This window comes from Bicyclus anynana, chromosome 25, assembly GCF_947172395.1.
Source record: "Bicyclus anynana chromosome 25, ilBicAnyn1.1, whole genome shotgun sequence".
Classification (NCBI taxonomy): domain Eukaryota; kingdom Metazoa; phylum Arthropoda; class Insecta; order Lepidoptera; family Nymphalidae; genus Bicyclus; species Bicyclus anynana.
This window is the reverse complement of record NC_069107.1, coordinates 502,638-524,926: the sequence shown is the minus strand read 5'-3', so window position 1 is coordinate 524,926 and position 22,289 is coordinate 502,638. Positions and strand designations below refer to the sequence as shown.

The 22,289-nt window shown below is 40.7% G+C and overlaps 1 protein-coding gene across 3 annotated transcripts in view; it reads left to right on the top strand.

Moving 5' to 3' along the window:
• The window catches only part of LOC112056864 (dual serine/threonine and tyrosine protein kinase), a 33,191-nt gene extending 11,103 nt beyond the window's left edge, over positions 1-22,088 (top strand). For 2 of the 3 annotated variants that reach the window (XM_052889163.1, XM_052889164.1), the window contains exons 6-22: positions 841-1,037; positions 1,588-1,688; positions 2,341-2,567; positions 3,764-3,880; positions 4,684-4,798; positions 5,963-6,243; positions 7,522-7,696; positions 7,819-7,906; positions 8,228-8,395; positions 9,416-9,545; positions 10,310-10,428; positions 10,847-10,938; positions 11,710-11,842; positions 13,474-13,655; positions 14,705-14,930; positions 15,617-15,702; positions 16,311-22,088. In XM_052889163.1, the coding sequence (XP_052745123.1) occupies positions 841-1,037; positions 1,588-1,688; positions 2,341-2,567; positions 3,764-3,880; positions 4,684-4,798; positions 5,963-6,243; positions 7,522-7,696; positions 7,819-7,906; positions 8,228-8,395; positions 9,416-9,545; positions 10,310-10,428; positions 10,847-10,938; positions 11,710-11,842; positions 13,474-13,655; positions 14,705-14,930; positions 15,617-15,702; positions 16,311-16,561 (2,688 nt within the window). In that variant the 3' untranslated portion in view covers positions 16,562-22,088. The remainder of the gene's footprint in view (positions 1-840; positions 1,038-1,587; positions 1,689-2,340; positions 2,568-3,763; positions 3,881-4,683; positions 4,799-5,962; positions 6,244-7,521; positions 7,697-7,818; positions 7,907-8,227; positions 8,396-9,415; positions 9,546-10,309; positions 10,429-10,846; positions 10,939-11,709; positions 11,843-13,473; positions 13,656-14,704; positions 14,931-15,616; positions 15,703-16,310) is intronic. The other variant, XM_052889165.1, reaches the window with a different exon arrangement.
• Positions 22,089-22,289: the final 201 nt, after the last annotated feature.

Genomic DNA, 22,289 nt, shown 5'->3' with positions numbered 1-22,289 from the left:
AATTTGTTCTATATACTAGCGTCCGCTTTACAGTTTCACCCGCATAGTTCCCGGTTCCGTGGGAATCATCATCATCATCGACCCATATCCGGCTCACTGCTGAGCTCGAGTCTCCTCTCAGAATGTGAGGGGTCAGGCCAATAGGTCACCACGCTGGCCCAATGCGGATCGGCAGATTTCACACACGCAGAGAATTAAGTTCAAATTTTCAGGTTTCTTCACAATGTTTTTCCTTCAACGTTTGAGACACGTGATATTTAATTTCTTAAAATGCATACAACTGAAAAGTTGGAGATGCATGCCTCGGACCCAGACCCTCCGGAATCGGAGTCAGAGGTCATATCCACTAGGCTATCGCGGCTCTTATAATAGTAATGTTTAATTATGTAGCTTTGAATCGGTGAAAGATTTTTCCAATCGGTTTAGTGGTTTAGGTTAGGCGTAAAAGCGGAACAAACAAGCAAACTCATTTTCATATCTATTCTATACATAATGTATAGATGATATCGTCAACAAAGTCTTTCTCCGCGTCTGTCTGCCTGTTCGTGATAAACTCAAAGACTACTGAAATAATTTTCACGCAATATTGACCAATTTAAGTGATACGTGTGGAAGGTTTAAATATATGAAAATTGAAACCCAAAAACTTTTTCGGGATAAAAAGTAGCCTATGTTCTACTTCAAGATCCAATTTATCTCAACACCAAATATCATTCAAATCGGTTTAGTATAATCCGTGAAAAGGTAACAAACAAACTTGCATTTGCATGTATAGATAATGTTAGTAGGTATGGTATAATCGATTATTGAAATAAATGATTGAAAACTTTCATTTTACAGAACTTCCTCGATCTCCATCAAATCAAAGAGCTAGACTCGAACGCTCAGGTGTTCTTCTGTCTCTTCTCGAACAGCAGAGCAGAAGAGAAGAGAAGGAACCCTCTGAGCGAGGCCACGGAGTCCACGGAGTCAGCGCTGTACAACACCGAGGAGTTGCCGGAATCTGACCAGGGCATATTCAAGGATGAAGTGTACAGGTATGCAAAGAATTCCCGTCCTAAAGATGTATTTATAAGGTCTGATCTGTTCTTGTAAACTAAGCCTACTTGAAATAAATGAATTTTGAATTTTTGAGGTAGCTCAGACCAACTACCTTCTATAGTCTATATCACACTCAAATTCACCAACAAAATCGTCTGTATTTTTGAGGGGGACGAGGTAAACTCACACATCGAAAGCATTTAACTCCAATTAATATATATCCTGAGTGATTACACTACACACAAGTATTTTAAAATCGTAATACTCACGTGTAATTTGAACATAATGAAACATCGATTCTATAGACGCAGTTTGTATGAAAATGTTTGATTATCTATACTAATATTATATAGGTGAAGAGTTTGTTTGTTTGCTTGAACACGCTAATATCAGGAACTACTGGTCCGATTTGAAAAATTCTTTGAGTGTTAGATAGCCCATTTATCGAGGAAGGCTGTAGACTGTATTATCCCCGTATTCCTACGGGAACGGGAACCACGCGAGTGAAATCGCGCGGCGTTAGCTAGTGAATATATATATTTCCAGACACAGGGAGCAATCTCCACAACAGAGCAAAGCCAACAGAAGACTGCAGGAGGAACAGATCGCGTTCATGAACGAGCTGCTCGACCAGTGGGAGCTTATATGTAAGTATACACCCCGGCAACTAACCAAGACCAAAATGATGATGAATATAAGCCGAATATCTTAGCATTCCATGGATTCACCGTGCGGGTGCCGGGTCCATCGCGTGGCAGTGAGAAAAAAACTCCGAGCAGAGTCCCGAACTTGTAACTACAGGATGTAGGGTTAAGGAATTCCTTGACGATCGATCAACACTACCCGTTCTCTGCTCGTGTTGTTCTCCCTACCTAGCCAAATTTGTTAGAGCAGCTTTGGATACTCGTTCTTATATAGAACTAGCTGCGCTTCTAGAGATTCTAGAGATTTTGCTGGTAATCCTCTCGCACCTACTTCTACGGCGTACAGACTAACTACATAGCCAACAAAAGTGTTAGACGTGCTCCGTAGTGATCCGGTACATTAAAGACCTTAAGTAATTGAAAAGAGAATGCCCAGGCCTACCCTAACCACCCGGTGATTTACTTGAATCTAAAAAAATCTTGATAATTGTACTTTAACAATGAAATCATTACTTTTATAAAGTTTTTTTTTTCTCAGTTTTTTTTTATACTATATAAAATAGACAATTTCTCGCTTATTCTAACAAAGAAATCTTTCCGAGCAGATGAACATTGTTTTTTTACAGATTAAAAATTACGTTAATTTGAATTCCAGCGAATCCACCCCAAAAACACCACGTCAAAAGCCAATGGTCGATCGTCGACGACGTGGAGATATTGAAGAACGCGGACAAGAGTGAAGCGGAGCACGGGAAGAGAAAAAAGGAGTTAGAGAGTGACAGGACTCAGAGGACGCGCGGCAGTCTGCTCAACAACGTGCTGAAGTTCGCGGCGGAGTACTCGCAGACTTACCTGCTGGAACAGAGCAAGAGATTGAGTGAGGTGAGCTGTTACTCACCTTCTTGTAGTAAGAAGGCTGAGAGTCACACAGCGGGTGATGGAGCGAGCTATTTGTTGGGACACTTGTAAATAGTGACCCACTTTTGGTGGGAGGGGGATTTTCTGCGTTTGAAACTTGTTTAGTCTGGCAAATTTGTTGATGACACTCCCATGATATGCGGGCGATGGGGGGAAAATCGTGCGTGCCGGGATGTGACGTGCATCAGTCGTGCGTTTTATATTCATCGTTACACGTCCTCCGGCCCGCGTGGACCATCGGGAGTGCTACGAACAAAGTTGACAAGCTATAATAAGCTGCGGCAACCTATCTAGTTGTCATTTCTGCAAAACGATACACGAGTAGAACAGATAACTAGTCTAAGGCTTACCTTGCTTTTCGGCTTTCTGCAGGCGTCGTGGCTGGCTTCTGAATGAAGTTTAGCACTATATGATCTCACTATAGGATTCCACCAAAAAATATCAGTTCAGCGTTGAGTGAGTATCACAATACTGCGATAGTAGTTAAAAAAGAATAATAGAATTTTCACAAGCGTTAAATACAAGGCGTTACCTTCAAGAAGTGCGTTTGTTACTAGCTAGCTAGCTACACGAACGTCTGTCTTCGAATCCCGCGAATTTCGGTATATACTACTACACGATTGTCTTCAAATGACGCGTCGCTTCGGTCGCCACGCGAATTCGTTTTGAGCCCTTATATGGTCATATCGAGCACTCTGCCATGTGATTGATGACCGTTGTCAGCCACGCCAATAAACCATAGGTGCCAGTAATTTCTACAGCGCGCTTTAATGTTTTTTTTAGAAATGACTACAAATATGTAGGTAGCTCTCGTACTCGCTCAAACATTATTCTCGTAGTATCTCTGCGTGAACGAATGTGGGGATTGGCAGAAGTACCGAAGTCGCGAAGCTGAAGTGGTAATGGGCGGGGCACGTAGGTCGAAGAGCAACAACTACAAAACGCAGTGTTGGTCGACCCCCACCAGGTGGTCTAACAAGATCAAGCGAGTCGCAGGGATTCGCTGGATGCAGGCGGCTCAGTACCGTGATGTTCGGAAGTCCCTACAAAAGGCCTATGTCCTGCAGTGGACTTCATCGGCTGATATGATGATGATGACACCAACGAAATTAAGCGGGTGCAACCATCCAGCCATTGTATCTTTCGTATATTGATTCCAGATTCACGTGAAGCTCCTCCAGCAGTTCATCCTGGCGTCGTTCGACATGGCGCGCGAGCTGCAGGTGGTGCCCACCAAGATACAGTACGTGGCCACGCAGGAGCAGCAACTGTACGAGGTGGGTGGGTTATACACATAGAGTAATTCGCTTGGAGTTGTATTGCACACGAATTTTATAAAAAAATTGTTTGTGGTTTTTTTTTTGGGTTGGTGTTTTAACTCGCACATCGAAAACATTTTCACCAATATTTTGTGTCCGTACAGTACACACAATTATACATTTAAATCGCATTTTAATACACACACTACGACAACTTTAACAAACACATTTACGCTCATAACAACACAGTTTACGCAACCAGCATTTTTAAGGAGCTCTTTACACGACACAAACGATCACAACAATGAAAATCGATTTGTTACTAACAGTATATTCTATAAACAGTTTTTATAAACACGTTAGATCTTTGATCTTATACTATGAAAGAGGATTAACGTGTAGCAGGTCAGGTCCAGTTTTTTCCAGGTCCCATTTTTAATTGTCTAAGGATATTCACGGTAGAGTGAGAACCTGCAGCGTCCACGCTTCCCTCCCTATAAAAGTCCGAGCCATATATGCTCTCCTTAGAACTTAGACCCACCACACTACTATAATATTAATTTTCTTCTATTTAAGCTCTATTAAAAACTAACAGACGCCACGTGGTTTCACCCGTATAGTTTCCGTTCCCGTAGGAATACGGAGATAAAATATTTCCTTATTGCATTCAAGGATAGTGTAGCTTCCCTACAGTGAAAGAATTTTTCAAATCTGTTCTAGTTTCGGAGTCTACTCAATGCAAATAAACAAACAATCAAATCTTATCTCTTTATAATATTAGTATAGATAAATAAAAACGTAAAATTGCTTTTGTTTCGCAGACAATAAATGAGAAATTCTCGGAAGGCGACAAAAAGCAAGAGTTATTGCAAATAATGCAAGAAGTGTTACAAGAAATGAGGTCGGAGATCAATAACATGGATTGGAGTGTTGATGGTAAGTAGTTAAAAAAAGTATATATTAGTCAATAGACTAGGAATTTCTAAGCGTGGAGTTCTGCGGTTTTTGACTAACTGATTTGATCTTGGGAGTAATGCCTTGGAGGTAATGCCTTTATCTAAAATTTAAATGAATTTTAAAACTACCTTCTCTTAGGTAAGTAGAGGAAGGAGTTGGAGAGCCTCAAAGCCGTCGTTCTAGTTAGAGTCATAAACAGCTGACAGTGATCGTTACAAATTCAAACATATTCACCCTAACTCACACCCATCAGCCCACAACCCAATTCCAACGCCGATTCGTCCTTAACGACCCTGACAATAACTTAACGACTGACAATGCTTCCCAGGCAACAAACACAAGCTTCACGGCGTCTTCGCCGGCGAACACGAGGTCTCCGATATCTGACGTCACCCAGACGTGGGCTTTTAGACACTCAGGCCAAAGGTCCGAACGGCCCTCTGAGCCGAGGTCCGATTCTCAAAGGAGACGCCCTTAGAGAGTCGTTCCGCACATCTAATCTGCTTGTCTTCGGGTCTCATCAGACGATGCTTCTGCGCTCGCCCAAACCCTTCAGTGACGCCGCTGAGGTCCCATTAAGGAGCCTATGCCACTTTCACAATCAGAAAAAAAGCAATTTGAAATAGTATGATGGGTCAAAAGTCCTCATAACCTCTCTTTCAAAGAGATCTCGCTCTACAATCTAATAAGCCTATGTGAGTTTGATGTGGGCTCTTTTGGGACCCAGGCGCTATTATAATCCTCGTCACTTCAATTTAAAATTTTCACCTTTACTTATCACCATAATAACGCACGCACGATTTCATCCGCGAAGTCTTTCCCCCTGTCGCCCGCAGATCATGGGAGTATTATCAACGCATTTTCCAGATTATAAAACTTACTTATTGGCTTTGACTTTTCTGGCATATTTGGAGTAGTACTCCTTTCCATTATTATTAGGGTCTGATTGAATTGGGTGATCCAAAAATCTGTCGGTCCCAATCACATTTATAAATATCTGTTATCTTAACTTATACCCATCAACCCACACAAAAGCAGTATGTTCAGTCTAAGGTCTTCATGTCTTCTATTCCAAAGAGAGAAGATTCTCATTGCAATGGATAGGCTGATGATGAATTTTTCAAAATTTTCGAACATCCTCAGATCTCCCGTGCCATCAAGACAAACGCTACGCGATATCCAACTCAATATTCTACTCAACCAGAAGCAGTCCGTCCATATCCCTCCAGCTCAATGGACGGACGGACGGAACGGACGGGACGAACGGAACGGAACGCGACAGCCCCGAACTGGACGAGGAGTCGGACGGATTGTCGGACGTGGAGGAAGCCGTGTCGTACGAGAGCTTTAACTTTGACGACTTCGAAGTCATACACTCTAATGACGAGAGTTTGTGTATGAGCGACGTTTATGGGAGAATGAGAGTGAGTTTTATTGAATGTTACTTTTTTTTTTTGTTGACGGTATAAGAATTGAGTAGTAGCTTACTAGACAAAACAGTAAAATTACTAGAGTTTGGCTAATGAAAGTAGAGACTGAATTCGCCCGCCAAATTTATAAAATCATTCAATAAACATGCGTTTTATGATTTGTTTAAATTATTTTTTTGTTTCTGAATACATTACCACTTAAAATGTATATATAAAACTCAGTTATTCCAATAATTACACTATAATTTTAAGAATTTATTCCGATTTTTTTGAAATTTGGCAGGCGATTTCAGTCTCTACTTTCATTAGCCAAACTCTAGACAAAAGACTGTTTATGCTTTGTTTTATCATTTAATAATGTCAATTAAATTCAAAATAAAATTTCTATTCATAAATAAACTGCAGAGTGAGGAACCTTCTCATAATACGCGCCGTCTCAAGTATCACTGCCTTCTGTATCCGACTCTTGATCCAACAGTTAAGCGAAAGCTTCTTAAGGTGTTGGTCGAAGCTTTTCGCTATAAGACCATTGACTGAAACAACTATCGGAATATTAACAGTTGACGCAACATTTCACATGGCGGTAATCTCGTGAACAAGGTCCAAGTATATTGATGATTGTAGTTTTCGCGGCGACCAATCTCGTGGTGGGATTAACCATGTACGCATCTCTCACGCTCTCTCTTTTCCCTCGCTCTCATAGTCTAATAGGACGGCAGATCGACACGACCGGTGAAAAATCAAACGCAGGACCGACGGCTTTACGTATTCTCTGAGGTAGGGGTGTGTACTAACACCGACAACTACCCCAACTCCACAGGCTGCAAGATTTTTCATACGTATTTTGTTGGTCTGACCCGGGATTTTACAGACTACATTGTCCGTAGCTGAGACAGCTAACCAAGAGACCAGTGAGCTTAGACTAAATACATAAGGACTAGTATCGCACCCAAATTCACGAACAAAATTTTCTGCCATTTTCTAAGGAAAACGAGCTTAGATTTCATACATATCTATACTAAACTAGCAGTTTTTGTTCGTTTTTTACACCATTTAACTACACAAAAAGGTTTTTTTACGGAGGTTTTTAACCGGACACGATTGTAAACTATGAAACATCGATTCTATAGAGACAGTGTATATAATCGCATAAGATCGTTGATCATATACTTTGACAGAAAAATAATGTCTCGCGAGGCAGGTCTTTATCTAATTAGTCTGAGCCAGTGAGGCAGTTCGTATTAAATATTAATAAATTCATGTCGTTACAAGCAGTCCAAGCCGTCGTCGCCGGCGTCGCTCGCCACGCCCATCCCCATAGAGAACGAGATGGAGCTGTACAGCCTGTCCGCCGCGTGGCGCAGCGCGTCGGTGACCACTCACAGCAGCGTGTGCACCAGCGCCAACGTCTCCAGCAAGCAGGCCTCGCTCGACGTGCAGAGGACGGGTGAGATTTCATAAATACATTTTTTAAAATTAATAAGTCTCAACGCCTCAACAAAGTTCAATTTGTTAATTAAAACATTCTTATTAGTAGTCAGTTAGTAAACACATTCCCTTTTGTTTCAGTTTTATCGAAGTTGAGTCGAAAAATCAGTTTGAAGATGGTCAAATTCGTGGATTGCCTCAAAGACTCCTACTTCGGAACACTACAAAGGTATTTATTTTAACTAAATTAGCTTCCCGTACAGTTCCTGGTCTCTTTCTGCTCACGTTCTCTCTTTGAGCCTTCTTTTTTATCTCACATTCTCTGTTTTATGATCCTCATTATACATTCCAGAAGATAGGAGGCCTTCCCTTTGGTAATAGGCCAACGAAATGGGCTGGTATTTATGATTATTATTTTTTACAGTCTTTGGAATCCTCTTGCAATTGGAACAGTGTAGTAGATCTAAGCACCAAATACCTTCTCCTCTAGGACAGGATTAGAGGGAAAATAAAATGGGCTGGTAATGATGATGGTGCTTCTTATCTTCAGATGCCTCGAGTCCCTGGAGTCCTCCTGCAGGCAGGAGTTGGGTGGCAGACCAGCCAGCGAGGCGATGCGCCAGCTGCTGTCCGTGGCCCGGCAGGTGGACCTCACGCCGTGCGCCTCCTTCTCCCTGCTGCGAGGAATGATGGACTCCCTCAGGAGGCTGTTCCACAGGTGAGTGGCGTACAGGCAAACAGGCAGGAGTTGGACGTGAGACCAGACTGACATTTACATAAATGCCAGGATACTGTTGACGAAGTTAATAAAGTTTTCCTTATATTGTCCCAACGCTTTACAAAGTTATGATCCGTCCAAACATGACCTACACTAGTGTCCTGTGTAGAAGCTACATCAATAAAGCTATGCCTTCCCAACCAACTTGTGGTTGAAACTTGCAATTACTATCTACTATACTATCGGAGTAGTAATGTCTACTTTAAGCAACGGGGTCCCAAAAATGTCCTTTAAGACGATATAACGACCGACAATGCTATCCAGGCAACGGATATGTGGTCCTCGATATCTGACGTCAACCGGACGTGGGATTTTTTATCCACGATCAGGGGGGCGGACTAATACACTCAAACCTAAAAGTACTTCCGGAACGACCCTCTAAGGCAAGGTTCGAGTCTCAGAAGCGAGACACAAGGTGACGCTGCTGCGGACCCATTCTAAAGCCTACAACACAACCAAAAATATATCATCATCATCACCATCATGTCAGCCGATGGACGTCCACTGCAGGACATAGGCCTTTTGTAGGGACTTCCAAACATCACGATACTGAGCCACTTTTTTTTTGAGGTGGCTCAAAAATATATATTTGTTATTTATTTATATTGGTCACATAAATTAAAATACTTTTAGAAACCAGAAGGGAAATGAAATAAAAATTATGAATTACAAATCAATTGTTTACACACACATGTACTTTGTAATAAACTTTAAACAAAATCAAAAACAAAAGGATTCTAACATATTAAAAGAATAGGTAACACTATCTCGATAACAAAAATACCTAGGCAGATTGACTACCAAATGGGCAGAGATTAAGTTTCACACTTATTGTCGCTACACCAAAAACCTCCTCGAATGCATGCGGTTTATGTAAACTTGCTGGCCTCTAGCGCCATAATTCATTGACATGATGACGTAGTCTCACTATTCTTCTCATAATACTGTGTTGTGTGGCAGGCTGCGACTGTCGGGCGGCGAGGCGCAGGCCGCGTGCTGCGTGCTGAGCCCCGCGTGGCGCCGTTCGGCCGCCTTGCACGCCGCACAAGAGCTCACGCCGCAGCGCCTGGCGCGTCTCATCTCTCTGCAGGTGAGATACGGGCCAACGAGACACAGGCTCCGAGCCCAGACAGTACGCGGTTAGAGCCCACTGGGTATGCGCTTGTCGAAAATGGGTTGACATCAAAACCGGATTTAAAGAGCAAAACACTATTATTTAATTAAACCTATCAGGTCTAACAATTCCCACCAAGAATGTTACCAATAGACCCTCGAATAGCAGAGAATATTATTGGGCGAAGTCCCGGACTTGTAACCGATGGATGTAGGGTTAAATGTCTTTTTGAACTAGTTAACACTCCCCTTCTCCATTGAAATCATTCTCCCCGCCTATCCCAAAATAATCCATGTAAGATTATCCGACAGAAGGTGTGAGTGAATCGAACACCACGACAAGAATTAGCTAGTCGTTTATATAGCCTGTACTCTCCACCTAACTCACGAAACACTTCGTACTATCTGTCACTCGCGTCGACACGGTCAGGGCACCCGAAATAACGATAAATATGACTAAACGTTTGCGTTCCCAAAGTGCTGGGATGGCTACCCCGTACCGAAAAGCACAATTTCATCAGATAATATGAAGTGTTCTACCCCTCACTAAGTGAACTGAGTACCGAGGACCTCAAGCATGTTACAGGAACCCCTGTTAGACAAGGTATTTTAAGTAAATGAAACCATAAATTTCTCCAGGATAAAAAGTCCATGTGTACGTGATTAACGTAGTCTTAAAATTTTATCTAAAAATACTTACACACAATTCTTAATAATGTATGATTTTCATCTCGTGTACAGATTCTGGAGAGGCTGGGAGAGGCTCACGAGAGGTATCAGTCGGCCCTCACGGCGCTGGAGGCGGCGCTGGCCAACCGGCTGCACCATACCGAGGACATCAAGCTGGCTATCAGGAAGAAGTGAGTTGGACTATATTACTGCTACTGTGATGTCTATCATCATCATTATCACTTATCATCATGACTATCACCATATCACCATAATCAACCCATAGAATATGTCTATTGCTACACATGTGCCTCTTATAAACACTTCCAAATTGAGCAGCACTAGGAGGTCGACCAATGGTCGACTGCGCTTTCCGATAGGGGATCCCAACAAAATCAAAATTCGTTTATTTCATTTAGGCAACCTCGCACCTTAAAGCTCAGTGTTGGTCGACCCCTCTCTAGGTGGACTGAGGACATCAAGCAGGGAGCCGCTGGATGTTGGCGGCTCGCGGCCGTTGTTTGGAAGTCCTTGCAAGAGGCATATGTCCAGCTGTGGACGTCCATCGGCTGGTTATGATGATGATGAATGTATTGGACATCCCTGTAGGTACGCGCCGTCCTTCGCCCAGCTGTGCCTGGAGAGCACGTCGATGTGTGACCTGCTCATGTATGGCACTCCGGAGCTGGGCCGGGAGATCGGTGAGTACTAAATAAAAAATAATTTAGAAAATCCTATAGTGCACACCACATAACCTAAATTTTTAGGGTATTAATTGATTATGAAACACGGCTAAAACTCACGTGATATTAGGTCGGAGTATGCCCGACTAGTTTCGAACCCATACGGGGCCCTTAGTCATGAGCTGGTTCTTGCATCGCGGCACGATCCAAACTGCGAAGCGGCTGCGCGACGCGCTGCTGCACGCATTGCGCGCGCGGAGAGGGGTTGAGTGGTGGGGAGTAAAGGTGCCGTTACACTCTCCGACGGTTCATTAATGTCATCTTCATTAGACTCGTCTTCTTGTAAGCAAACCGAACTAACGCTATCTTGTTCCAAGTTTGTTGTATGTGACAATGAAAGAAATAGCGGTTTCCACGCTGTGGGCAGCAACCATCCATGATCCCGATTAAAACTTAATATCACGTGACCTAATATCACGTGAATTTTAGCCGTGTTTCATAATCAATTAATATGAATAACACTCACGATAGTTTAAATTCTAAAATTTTTAGGATAGTTAGTGTTAAATTTTAGGGTAGTCTGGTGTAGGGGTTCGTAGTCCACAAGGAACCCTTATAGTTTCGCCATGTCCGTCTGTCTTTCCGTTCGTCTGTTCACGGCTTAGCGCAGATGCTATTAAAGGTCTGGGCGCATGGGTCGGACACAGTCCTGCGTGCGTCAAGTCCGTGTACCCGGCTGTATCAGTAGTATTGCCTGACGCGTGCTCTAAATGACCTTCCTGCGGTCAGGGCGCGGTCAGTACGGAGTGGTGTACGCGGTCCGGGGCGCGTGGGCCGGACACAGTCCCGCGTGCGTCAAGTCCGTGTACCCGGCTGATGACCGGCACTACCGGGAGCTGGCCATGGAGTTCTTCTACACCAGGTAACGCATCACACTTCATTAATTATCTTAATCTGCCTATTTTTAAAGGACCATTATTAGTACCAGGAAACCTTATTCAAAACCATCATGATATCTCTCCATCTTATTTAAGAACGTTATTAATGTTACCTGATTATGTGGTACAAATCAGGTGAGTGACATGCTCGATGAGGTCAAAAAATAGCTGTACCTTCGTAACAATCATGTAATAAGCTCAATAGGCTAATTCGCCCTTAAGGTATGAGCTTAAGGGTCCTGGTCTATCTATCTTTGTGAATAGCTTTACCTCATCTCCAAGAAACAGGAGTGCAAAACCACTAATTGCCCAACTGGGCTTCTACTGATAATTTCTACGAACAGAAAAGTTTAATATTTATGTAACCCGATTCAGGAAACGATTTGAGGGCTTCATGGTTGTTTTTTTTATGCAATGACAAGTTATCCCTTGGCTGTAATCACACCTGATGATGAGTGGCCTTGAGTTAACTTTGAAAAGTCACAGGATCGACAACGCAGGACTTATGCGACAGTAAATAGTTTCGGGGAGGTCATATCTCCCTGTTGCGCTTACAGATATTTAGGTTAATATGAATTTGGGTTGGCCTCGTAATCTAATCCTGCACAAATACTTAAATACTTGGATATACTTTTAGTTCATTCTAAATCACTACAGTGTCTTTAACATAGTTTCGATTTCCTATCCACGGAATCGAAGACATAAAGCAAAATCGTGGTTATATTTTTTGGTCTGGCAAGAGTAGCCCAATCATTCGGCCCAAATAAAAAAAAAAAAAAAAATAGTTTATTTCAGTAACATTAATCAGTAACAAAAAATAAAAGGCTAGAGTCTTCTTTTAAGAGTTGTAAACTCCTGTGACAGAAGACTCCGCTCTTCCATAACAAGCAGTAATACAATTTTTAAATTAATCATAGTGGGTAAAAATAAAACTAATAAAAACATGTGTATGTGTGTGTGTGTGTATGTGTGTGTGTGTATGTGTGTATGTGTGTATGTGTGTGTGTGTGTGTGTGTTAGGTTAATCTTGTACTCGTATTATGTAATTGGCTTCAGTAGAGATTCAACTTCTTCATAATTTTGTGTTAATAAGTATTCTTTTAATATTTTTTTGCAAGTATATAAATTCAATGGATATATATTCAGTTTTCTGTTAATTATGTTATACAAATAACTTGATTGTGAAAAATATTGCTTTCGAGCAAAAGCAGTTCTGGTGCGTTAATAATAAGTTGTTTAGCGAAAACACTTGCTAAATGACCATTCGCGGTGCTCGTACGCTGAAATATTAATTCTACGGAAAAAATTCATGACATGAATTATTGTAGGAAGTGTTTTCTAGTTTATATACATATTTTTGTCTTAAAATTACTTGGAAAGGACATATCGTCAAAAAATTGCTCATTAAACGCAATTTTGCCAAAGAGGCGCCGCCGGTTCGAAGTGACAAAATAGCCTCTCAATATCTATCTACCCATTCAAAACTTGGGCAAAATTACTAGATGAAGATAATGATGATGAATATCACACTAAAGCGCTCACAGAACTTGGGGTGTATGAACGTTTTGCCAAGTTTCGGTAAGCGTGTGAAGTCAGCATATCTGACGTTTCCCAGGAGTATCCCGGAGCACCCGCGGATAGTGCGGCTGCTGGGCTCGCTGGTGCAGCGCGGCGGCGGTGGCGCGGCGCCCGGCGTGCTGCTCGTGTCGCAGCGCTACAGCCGCGACCTGCACGCCGCCGTGCGCGCCGGCCTCGGCCACAGCGCGCGCGTGCGCATCGCCTGCGACATCGTCGAAGGTCAGCTGCTACCACTTCGTCATTGCCCTCGTTCTCAGCTGATGGCCATCCAATACTGAACGTAGACTTGTAAGGAGTTCCAAACGCCACGATCTTGTGCTGACTGTTGTTATCCACTTGATATCATCGCTCCACCTAGTGGGAATGGATTACCACTGCCCTTCTTCTTCTTTTCCTGGGCCTTATCCGCACTTGGCCACTAAGGTTTGGCCGTTGTACGTAGGTCCCTTCGGTGCTGGTCCCCGCTGGAGTCTACCACTGCCCTTATCAGTGTGAGTTCGCTATACCCTCACTTTAAATTCCCAAGGTTTAGAAGGTTGCTAAAAAATTTAATTATTTAGAATTGTCTCGAAGCATCAATCACTATCAAGCTAAGCACGGATACTATGGCAAATATTCTTAAAGCCAAGGACTGCTGTATCCGAGAAACCTACCGGTGCAGAATCCTTCTCTTAGCTGCCTACGGACTATCTCATATGGAAACGTCATTCAGATACGTCCCACGCACATTTCTGGGAAGCGCTCAAAATGTAAAAGGATGCGATAATGGTTACCAGTAATTATCAATAACATCTGATAGTAAAAGTTACAAAATCAAATATTATCACCAGCATTGAAGCAGCTTTGTGAGTCTTAAGTACAAAATCCTCAGATCAAATTATAGAAGGACCTGTATCGCACTCATAGTCACGAACAAAATTGTCTGTCATTTTCTGAGGAAAACGAGCTTAGATTTTGCATATATCTTATTCTAAACTAGAAGTTTTTGCACGTTTTTTACACAATTCAATTACACAAAAAGATATTTTTACGGAGCTCTTTAACCGACGAACACGATTGAACTATTTAACATCGATTCTATAGAGACAGTTTTTATAATCGCATTAGATCGTTGATCATATACTTTGACAAAAAGGTAACGTCTAGCGAGGCAGGTCTATACCATAATTGGTCTGAGACAAAATCCCATCTCCCATAAGGAGACAGGCATGGCTGTAAAGGGAGCAAATTAAACATGCCGATAACGCTGAACACCACATCGGTCGCAGGTATCCGCTACCTGCACTCGCTGGGACTGGTGCATCGGGATGTGAAGCTGAAGAATGTGCTCCTGGATGAGCACAGCCGCGCGGCGCTGTCGGACCTGGGCTTCTGCGCCGCCGAGGCGCTCATGTCGGGCTCCGTGGTGGGCACGCCCGTGCACATGGCGCCCGAGCTGCTCGCCGGTCATTACCACGCCGCCGTCGACGTCTACGCCTTCGGGATATTGTTCTGGTGAGTATCATACGGCAGGGAGTCAACCAGAAGCGGAATCCCAGACATGCGATAGATGGTAGTAGGGTTAAGGGATCCCTTTAAAACTACTTAACGCTCTTCTCCTCCGCTCGTGTTGCCTCCCAGCCAAGTAACTAACAATGCAATGGCCGGATGTTAAATCATTCACTCAATTCATTCACTCACTACTAAAGTGACTCGACCTATCTCAAGCGCTCGACTCAGTAAACCTGAGAGCTATCACGTCCAGTTACGTACGACCTGGTACAGTCCGATCCTTGTGCAAACTCATTCAACCCATATTCGGCTTCTTTTAATATTCGGCTCTTCATCATTATCAACCCACATTCGGCTCACTGCTAAGCTCGAGTCTCCTCCCAGAATGAGAGAGGTTAGGCCAATAGTCTGCTACGCTGGCGCAATGCGGATTGGCAGACTTCACCCACGCAGAGAATTAAGAAAATTCTCTGGTATACAGGTTTTCTCACGATGTTTTTCCTTCACCGTTTGAGACACGTGATATTTAATTTCTTAAAATGCACACAACTGAAAAGATGAAGGTGCATGCCCCGGACCGGATTCGAACCCACACCCTTCGAAATTGGAAAGTCGTATCCACTGGGCTATCACGGCTCTCTTATGCAAACTCACTTCATTGTAATCTTTGTGTATTCTCTCTTTTTCAGGTACCTTTGTGCAGGCAATATCAAACTGCCAGCGGCCTTCGAGACATTCCAGAATAAGGAACAGCTTTGGAGTAAAGTAAAAAGAGGTACTTTCTTAACTAATTATGGAGAAACTCGCTAAACGGAGGCCGCGTAGGTGAAGCTGAATGAAGGGTGCTAAAGGCGTAACCGAAGTTTAAAAATGACATTCCTGAATATTAGTCACAAATGTAGATGTTAAAAAAACAACCAACCGGAGTTACATTTTTGTAGCTCATAACGAAAATAATAAATCATTTGTATTTAAAAAATGGAATAGTATTTTTCAGATGTGCATCGATACTGACTGACTCAGTTATTTAGAGGGTGATGTTGATTTTAGGGGCGAATAATTATAATAAAGTTTAGAAGCCTGTTTAATTAGCATCCATTTTTTATTATCGAGTAGCAACTTTCCAAAAAATCACTGCAATCTTTATTCCCTTTGTAATGGGTTTGTACCGTTTACATTTAATGATGGCATTGATGTATCAATTATCGTGAATAAATGATACCTTGAAAAAACAACACTTATTTAACCCCATAGGAATGAATATTTCAAAATTCTTGAAAAACATTATGTTTTATACTTTATTGATACTTGATTGGATGCAGAAAAAATTACAGTTACTAAAGAGTTACCCAAGTCAAAATACTTTAAATAGATACATTTCAGGTCTTCGTCCAGAGAGGCTGCCACACTTCAGCGACGAATGCTGGGAGATCATGGAATCCTGCTGGGCCTCGGAACCCTCCCAGAGGGCTCTGTTGGGAGATATCCAGCACCAACTAGAAGTAATTCTCCAGAAGGCTCAGAAGGAAGACCAGGGTCCGATCAGCTGTGGCCCCAACCTCGGCCGGTACAACTCGGATGACAGTTTGGATATGACTGGCCTTCATAAAGATGCAAGGGATAATTTGTGTTAGTAATACTGAAATAAGGCTGAAAATTGTGTGAAAGTATTTTAGAATTTGAACTTTTGTGAGTGTCTGTAGATACTGAAATGGAAAAATGGCTAAAGTCGGATGTTGTCGGATAGTGTCCAACTGATTTCGAACCTATACTGTATATGTTAACCACATTATTATTAACTTTTATTTTCTTTACATTAAGTAATAAAAGTTCTAAACATTTGGTTTTTATACTAGTGCGACACGTGATATGGTCAAAGTTGTTTTTATATCAATTTTTAAATTACAAAATTGTGGTAAATCATTAATATAAAGTAGAAATAGAAAAGGAGCCAAAATTTAACCCTGTGGTGCACCAATAAGTGAAGTTGAATCTTGTTAATTTGTCTATAATGAATACTTTTTGAGATCGTACATGCCTACTAGCAATAAGCTTATGATTAAAAACCTCGTATAGGGTCAAAACGCGTCGGGTTTATTCCCACATATTCCAGTTTTAGCCATTTTTTATTTCAGTTGTGTGAACCTATTTTGGCGACCCCTAGAACACCATTTTATACAGTTTTGAAGTATCGAGATATTGTAATGTCAGAGTAAAATGACTGTAATTGATATTATCTTAAAGTTCAATTTAATTTACAGTAAAATACTAGTGAATACAGAATTTACAAGTTTATTTCTAGCAACAATGTTTTTGGCTTATTGCACTATTTCGTTACTTGCTAATGATTGTTGGATTGTTTAAACCCATCGTTCCGTTAAGCAACCAAGCGTACCGGTACGCAGTGGCGCAAGTGGATGCAAACATACACTGCCTATCCTTAGGACTCATCAGGACAAGTGTTGGAGAAGGAATTTTCCATTCCGTGCGATTTGTACCTACGTATAATGCTCACCCTACTTGAAAACCTTATGCACGCCACTATCGGTACGAAGCGTAACTTTCTATATAAATAAAGCGTGTGGTTTTGTTAAACTGTCATGTATTTTTCAAGTTAGTGACTTTTTGTAGACCTATCAAGTGTGATTGGAGTTTTTAAAAAAATAAATAAATACCTTTTTAATAAAAATATATAGGTCTATAGGACCAATAGCGACGAGTCGAGAGTTTACGTCTCGAGATAACTCGTTGTGTGAGAAAAAGGCTCATTGCTGATTAATTGCGGTGGAGATGAAATACCTATTGCTATTGGTCGACATTTGTCTATCTCGTCATCACAGGCCTACAGAGCTATAAATATTGGTTTAATAAACAATGATTTTAAATAACATTATGCTCTTATGACCTTTTTATTAATACATAATAATATCCCAAGCAAAAATAAACGTTATTACTTTCGACATAAGGCTGAAAATAGTTGTAAGTCATCTTTTATCATTTATATGGTATATATTACTTTGGAAAGTTAATAATACTAACATGCTCGGTACAAGCCGGTATATAGTCTGGCAAGATCGTTAATGACACTCCCATGATATGCGGGCGATGGGGGGAAAGACTGCGCGGGTGAAATAGTGCATGTGGGGATGTGTGCGGTTTTTCATTCATCACTACCCCCCCCCCCCCCCCCACACGTGACCCATTGGGAGTGATACGAACGAAGTTGCCAAGCTATAGTAAGCGGCGTGTAAGTTGAACTATGTACAGTAACATTATAGTGTGTTAGCAAAATTCGGTAAGAGGTGACACAAGTAACCATAGCAACGCGTTGACGCCATTACAATCGCGTACATAATTTTCAATCACGCGTTACTCACAGATTACTGTCAATTCGGTTCACATTACTTGCCGTGGCCTATATTATGGTATAGTGTCAACTTATGATTCATACTGTACCATATTAAGCAATGGTAAGGTCTGTACTGAGGCAAGAGGTTGTATAAATACAGAACTTACTATATCGAATACATATAATGACGCCGACACACTTTTAACACCTCACGCACCGTCTTGCGCGTTGAGTCAAATTAAATCTTTGTATTTAACTTTCAGAACTAGTCGGGTATAGTCCGATTATTTTTGTGGAGAGGACAAAACGTATTTTTATGATTTGTCTAGTGCTAGGCATAGGCCTAGTTAGTAACTAGTCACTACTGTGAATCGACGGGTAGCAGTGACAGTGATTGACCTTGAGAGTAGGTTTAAGGGATCCCTTTAAAATGCATCAACACTCACCTTCCCTGCCCGATATCTTCTCCATCCCCACACTAAACAATTTATGATAAACAATAATTACAACACAAACCGTTATTGCACAAAATCACTAACTCGACTGGCAGCGTGACGGTGTCTACGCTGCCTAGCTGAGCTTAGAGAAAAGCTGAGTTTAAATCATCGAATACCCTCTTATTTATACCATACTGATACAATATCATAAATAATGAATGTTAATACCACCTATAATCGAGGAACTTTTAACACTTGTACCTTCAAGTAAGACCTATGACATCTTAGCATCGTCACTTAACATCAGGTGAGTTGCAGTCAATGGTAAATTTTCATTAAAATAAAGAAAATTTATGAAAAATATTAATCGAAGTGACAAGGATAGTTATAACAAAAACGAATACCGGATTTGACTCAACGACATGTTTTGGCGCCGCGTGGTGTGTGCAAATGTGTTTCCGGCATTAGTTATTTAACAATATCAATAGTGCCTTATTACCGATAGTAATTATTATTAAATCTGTTGTAAACAAAATTTGAAATTAAACAATATTGTTCCGTTTGAAATGTGACGAAATTTTTTACGTTTACAAGTTCAGGCAACGAAAAGAAAAGGGTCTTTTGACATTTGTGACGTCACAGTACACGTTGGCAAAGCACACTTAAATGTAAATGAAATAAAATATGTCAGATATTAAAAGAGTTAAAATAATAATGTTTTGTTTCGGGCATCGATCTCATATTAAAAAGTGGTTGCACAATCAGCTACCAAAAAACATCCCCACTCAATGAGTGCCAAACACAACTTCTTGGCACTCGATTCAAGTAGTCGCATTTGCAAATTCAACCTTAAAATTAATCCTTAAGGTTCAATTTGCTCTGAATTTGGGATTTTATCGAATATTGGTCTATGTTTAAAGGCCTATAAGTATAAATTTCTTTACCAATAATTCTAAAACTGTCAAAGCAAAAGTGGCCAGTTTTAAGTGAAATTTTCGATGTGATTGCGCGTCCTTTTATTCTAAGAGGTCTATGGTTTCGGGATCTTACGTTCATCATATCTCAATGTAAATCTTTAACATGTGAAATTGTAATAGCTGTTGGTTATCGTACGTATACGGATACGTGAATAATATAATATACGTAACATTTAATTTCACTTCAACGAAGAAAATATTGTTTGTTTACAACAGATTTGATCATAAGTGTAAGTTTTTAAGTAAGACTTCGTATGCGAGTAAAACGCATTATATTCGTGAAAATTAAAAAAATATCTTATATTTTTACTCGATAACTTACACTAATCTTAGGTCCGTATTAATAGACGTTACTTATCTAGAGAGCACGTACTCTTATATATATAAACATCACAATATCATGATCTCAAGTTGCCAGAACAATTATTGAGGGACGCTAATACGGGCCTTAGACCACTTAAAATGATATCATAATAAGATTAAGAAATATCAAATAAATAGTATGTAAGGATGGAATACTACAAAAATATTAATTATTATACACGAATATGACTATATGTGTAGGCGGATAAACCATATTTTCATATTTCTCGAATTTGTTTTATAGTCAATCTATTCGGGGAACACTACATTCAAAGCTAAACAATGTACAGACAAGTGTGTGTGTGCGTTTGCATGTAACGTAGACATAGAAAGTAATAGACCTGATACGTGCCGTTGTCAGACAAAAAGTATTTTTGACGTTATTTGACAGCACAGTATTCCACACTGATCCATATTTTCAGAAATATTTATTATCTTTTTAAGTTAACTGATTACTTGTAATGTTGTGCGCACACTACATTTGTCTAAACTAATATTATGAAGATGAAAAATTTGATTGTTTGTTTGTTTGCAGCCTATTCAATATCCGATATATAATCCGGCTCCGAAAGTACTGAACCGATTTGACGATTTCACTGTTGGGAAGCTACACTATCCCCGAGTGCTACCACTACATCCAAAGCTAAAACGGACTTCTCGGAATAGATTGACCATCCTACACGTTTCCAACCGCCATTTTGAATTTCCTTGTGAGACTTTGTTTAAATTTGTGTTTAGGACTTTGGAAAAAATCTGTGATTGTAATTAATTCTTGTAATAGACTGTAAATTATTTTAAGGATATTTATGTGTTTACGTTTAAAATGTTAAGTGAAATGTGTAGAAATTCGAATATGACTTTTAGTCATAACCCAAATAATACCCACAGTGAATATGCAGCGAAATATACACCAAACAAAAATTTTGAATTTTGAAAAACTGTCTTGAATTTAGCAAAACTGTTACTTTAGCCTTGAATCTGTCTATTTGACATCTTATATCATCATTCTCAGTGAAAATTATAAGCCTCCATAGCTCGACGGTAAAGGGGTGGGATTCATCCCCGCCCCGTTGGTCTATTGTCGTACCCACTCCTAATACAGTTTTTTCCGACTAGTTAGAGGGTTGGGAATATTGGTCATATTTAAAAAACATGGCAAAAAAATAATAACTTCTTAGAACTTTACACTCATCATTTTAAATGGATTCTATTGATTTTATGAAAATCAAGCGAACGTCACACTAACGTATCAACTGTACACATATGGATACGTACACTATTGGGCATTATTATATTTTCGGACGCTGTAAACTACCTCCCTGCCATACATCTCCACTCAATATATAAATGCGAAAGGTCACGAAATCTCGAAAACCGCAACATATACAAAGATGAAATGTGGCAGGGAGGTAGTTTATACTTAGTAAATATACGCTAACAACGGATTTTGCGATAGGGCCGGACTAAGGAGGTCTAAGGGCGAATAAAGTCGCGGGCGTCCGCTAGTTGGACATAAGTGAGCCCGTCATTATTATTAGATTACTGAAGGCTTTGAAGAAAGGCATATTTTTGTATGAGTTGTGAATTACTTAAATAAACAGAATGTCGCGGCCCCTTTTCGTGTGCCCCCCGGGGTATTTACCTCCTTTGCCTATGTTTGCGTTCTGTACCCGTCAGTGTACGCACCCATCAGTGTACGTACCCATCAGTGTACGTACCCACCAGTGTACGTACCCACCAGTGTACGTACCCATCAGTGTACGTACCCACCAGTGTACAACGCAGTGTGGCGTTCGCTTTAATTGGACGCTGTTGTTTTAGCAGCGACTTTAGTATATAAGCTGTTACAATGTTTTGTTATACTATGTATGTAATTAACTATGTTTTGTGTTATTTGTCAAAATTGTTATTCGTATTACTACGCTTATTTTGGAAATTACTTAAAAACTGAAAAATAAAAAGAAATATGTATATCCAAGTACGACTAGATGTCATATTTTTTATTAATGTGATATTAAATATTTCTAAGTAACTACTTAAATAGTTTTATTGCCTCCTCTTTTTGACGTCATAAATTGATAAAACACCAGCACGCACGTCCGTCCGTGCATCTGTCCGTCGGTTTAGCGCAGTGACCATTACCTACAAACTACCTCCCTGCCAAATTTCAAGTTTGTAGCAGAAACAAATGAAAGACTTTCATACATAGTTTCGACCTCCTTTATCCTGACCCTAT